Source organism: Volvox carteri, assembly GCF_000143455.1.
Source record: "Volvox carteri f. nagariensis unplaced genomic scaffold VOLCAscaffold_65, whole genome shotgun sequence".
NCBI classification, from domain to species: Eukaryota; Viridiplantae; Chlorophyta; class Chlorophyceae; order Chlamydomonadales; family Volvocaceae; genus Volvox; species Volvox carteri.
In genome coordinates, this window is record NW_003307608.1 from 612,954 (window position 1) to 616,364 (window position 3,411).

The 3,411-nt window shown below is 53.0% G+C and overlaps 1 protein-coding gene across 1 annotated transcript in view; it reads left to right on the forward strand.

Annotated features, from left to right (window-relative positions):
- Positions 1-146, forward strand: part of VOLCADRAFT_97881 (uncharacterized protein) — a gene marked incomplete at both ends in the record, with an annotated part of 1,776 nt that extends 1,630 nt beyond the window's left edge. Inside the window, one exon of the mRNA XM_002956768.1 lies at positions 48-146. Coding sequence (XP_002956814.1) covers positions 48-146 — 99 coding nt within the window. The remainder of the gene's footprint in view (positions 1-47) is intronic.
- Positions 147-3,411: the final 3,265 nt, after the last annotated feature.

The following is a 3,411-nucleotide window of genomic DNA, read 5'->3' on the forward strand; positions in this document are numbered from 1 at the left end:
ATGTTAGACTAACACATTGCCTCACGTGAGCACCCCCACTACATGAGCACAGCTTGGCCCAGACGGAGGTCAACAAAAGCGTTATAGCAGCCCTCAAGCAGTTTTGGGAAACTATGGAAAATTCTATGAAGCTGACTGACACTTGATGATCCGAAGCCTCCGTACTTCAGCACGCTGGGACCTGTATCATACAGCCGCTGTAACAAAGCTCGGCAGTTGGCGAAGCAGTTACGAAGGGAAATATCCAACGATAAAAAGGTGGTATTGATAAATACCGTTTGGTATTGGAAGATTATGAATAGTTCTTGAATGTACCGTTGGTACGATGACCGTTGGCCCGGTGAGCCAAGGGCCGCCTTAGCGGCGTTACATTTCCCCCCTCTTGAATGCGAACCCGTCCTCGGGGCGCCTTGAGTGAGGTGGATGTTTAGGGTAGAGGTACGCCTTTTGCGTACAGTTTCCCATGGTAAGCGCGGATTGCCTCTGGGCATCCTTGGTTGCAGTCCTTTGCGGACTCCCAGGAGTCGTACTCGGGGCCCAGTTTGTGCCACCTGACGAGGTACTCCGTGGTGATGCGGCGCCTGCTGCGAGACTGCCGGTGGGCGTGGATCTCGTCCACAGCTCAGCTGCGGGAATCGCAGGTGGGGGTGGCGCGTTGCTGCCAAAAACCTGAAGTATTTTTGTACTTCGTTCAGTATTTTTGCGTCTGCAGAAGGCCTCGAAAACCCGAAGCACAGTACTTTGTACTGGAACGTCCCGAACGGTGTTATGAAGCTGGTTTTGGGGATGTCCTCCTCGAGAATATGTTCGCACCCTGAAGTTTGTTGAGGAGGTCGGTGATGTTTGGAAGTGGATACCGGTTTTTTACGGTGATTTTGTTGAGGGCGCGGAAGTCGAGGCACATGCACAGCGAGCCGTCCTTCTTTTGTGTGAAGAGTATGGGCGTGCCGAAGGGCGATTTTGATTCCTCGATGAAGCCTTTGGCCAGTAAGTCCGCGAGCTGCTTTTTTAACTCCGGGAACTGGGAAAGTCGGTACGGTCGGAGTACGGTGGCTTTTTGCCAGGTTCTAGCTCGATTGTGTGGCCAGTGCCGAGATCCGGTCCGCGGCCCATTAAGGGCTCAAAAACCTCCTTATATTCGTCCAGCAGTTCTTCCAGTTTATCTGGCGACACCAGGGTAGGGTTGGACGTGGTCGCCGTTGTGGCGTCCATAGCGTTTAGCTGGGCGATATCATCACTGGTTATGAAGGCAGCATAACAAGACGCTCCTTGTTTCTGCAGTTTTTTAATCTGCTTTAGAGACACCAGGTTCGCGCTAGGTGAAGTGGCCGCGTGTAAGACCGCCGTCACGTAGTTCAAAGGTGTTGCGGACTGCGGCCTGTTTAGGCTCTGCAGCCGATATGAGCGGCCGTGGCGCGTCACCATGCAGGTGCCCTGTCCAAAGTCTAGTAATGCACTGTGCTCTCACATCCAACGGCTGCCGAGAATTAGGTCGATGCCATCGGCTAGCTTAGGGATAACTTGCGCTACGATTTCGCAGCGGAATCCATGGATACGGAGCGACATATGCACCTGACCTTGGAGGCGGACGCTATTTGCGCCGTCTCCTAGCACGCAAGTAGCTACGTGGCTAGTGAGGGGCTGTAACCCCAGTTTTTGCACAAGTGCGGTGGATACGAAAACGTGCGAAGCACCTGAGTCGACTAAGGCGACAGCTTTTGTGCTAGTAAAGTTGCACGGTAGTAGTAGCGCGGTGTTTTTAGTCAGAGGTTCTAGTGCAGAACACTTGGACTTTTCCTGGCAGGGGTCGAGCCATGCTTGAAACTTGCCGCTGCAGTTTGGGGACCTGGTGCGACCACCTCAGGGTTTAGGTTCGGAGAAGATACTGGAGTTTTTTGTAAACTCTTTGAGTAAGGTCCAACCGTGTGTTTGAAATTCCTTTTCTAGGTGGGCGCACTTGGGCACCAAAAAACCGTGTAGCGACTTCCAGCTAGTCATAGAAAACTGAGTCTGACGGCTTTGGTTGCGTATCGTTCCGGGCATAGCAGGAGGTCGAATATTGCCATATCGTTAATTAAAAACTATAAACGCGTTGAGAATGGTCATGTACATACGGCGCACCACGTAAAGACTGACGATGTATGTTTCGACCGGGCGGCGTAAAAGCAGGCGATTTGTGTCTTACGATCTAGCTCCGGTCTGAGAAATGTTCTATGAAAAATATCCTGTACTAGTTTCTTCTCAGTTTCCTTTGGCCGCCATGAACCTGGCCAGGAGCTGCGTAAACGGGTAGCTACCGTTGCGTAATGAGCAGTTGCTGCGCGAAAAGGGTAGCTACGTCTTACGTTGACCATACGACAGTTGTACGAATGGCGGGCGCGTTTACCATATATAAGGCGCGGCCTGACCAATGTTTTCCGAGGGATATTCCAATCATACAACTCCCGCGCACGGTAGCAGGACGCACCGGCCAAGGCAGTTTGTAACGGATATCGCCTTCACTTGGCGTGGATGACTCCCACCCATTTTATCTTGTCAACAGCCAACCAGGTTCCAAGCTGACATTGGGCCTAGTGGCCAAGAAGCAGTAAAACTCTGCTCACATCAGGCTCACAACCACACCTGGGCCTACGGTCTCAGGACAAAACTCTGATTCTGCTTCCGCTCGCGCACACAAATCTCGATCCGATCCCACTACAACAATCTACTGGTATCGATTCCTTTCTCTAAACGATCCTGGGCGCCCCGGTGTGTCCATCCAGCGGTTCCCCCAAACGCGAAAATTTTTGGGCTGCCGCTGGGTGCCGCCCGCCGCGGCGCGGCTGGTATCGAGACTAGGGTTTCAGCCCTGTCTCTAGCTACTTTCGAACAGTCTGCTAGGCGTCCCACTGGTTGTACGTCTCGTACGCCATGGAGAGCCAACATCAATCTCACTTTATCACACACCCCCATCCCTCGAGCGTCTCGTCTGTGCCTATCTTCCGGCTGGGAGACAGTGCACGGCAATGGGTCGCCAGGGTTGAGAGATGTGGTCGAATGTACGGCTGGAGCGCAGAGGCTCAGCTGGACGTCGCCATCTGCCGCTTAGGAGATGAGGCCATCTGCTGGCAAGCCGGCATGGAAGCGTCTCTCCCCGATTGGCCTAGCTTTAAAGCCGCGTTTCTGGAACGATTCGATCCGACCCAAGAAGAGTTGTTTAGCCGGCTAGCTCGTTGTCGGCAAGAACGGGGCGAAGCTGTACGGACGTACGCTGACCGCTACCGCGACCTAGCTGCACAACTGGGTGTGGACACGCAACACGACCCCATCCACATGCATAACTTCTTACAAGGACTACAACTCAAGGTTTACAACAAGGTTTTCCTCATGCGACCATCTAGCTTTGAAGACGCTGTACGATGCGCCATCTAT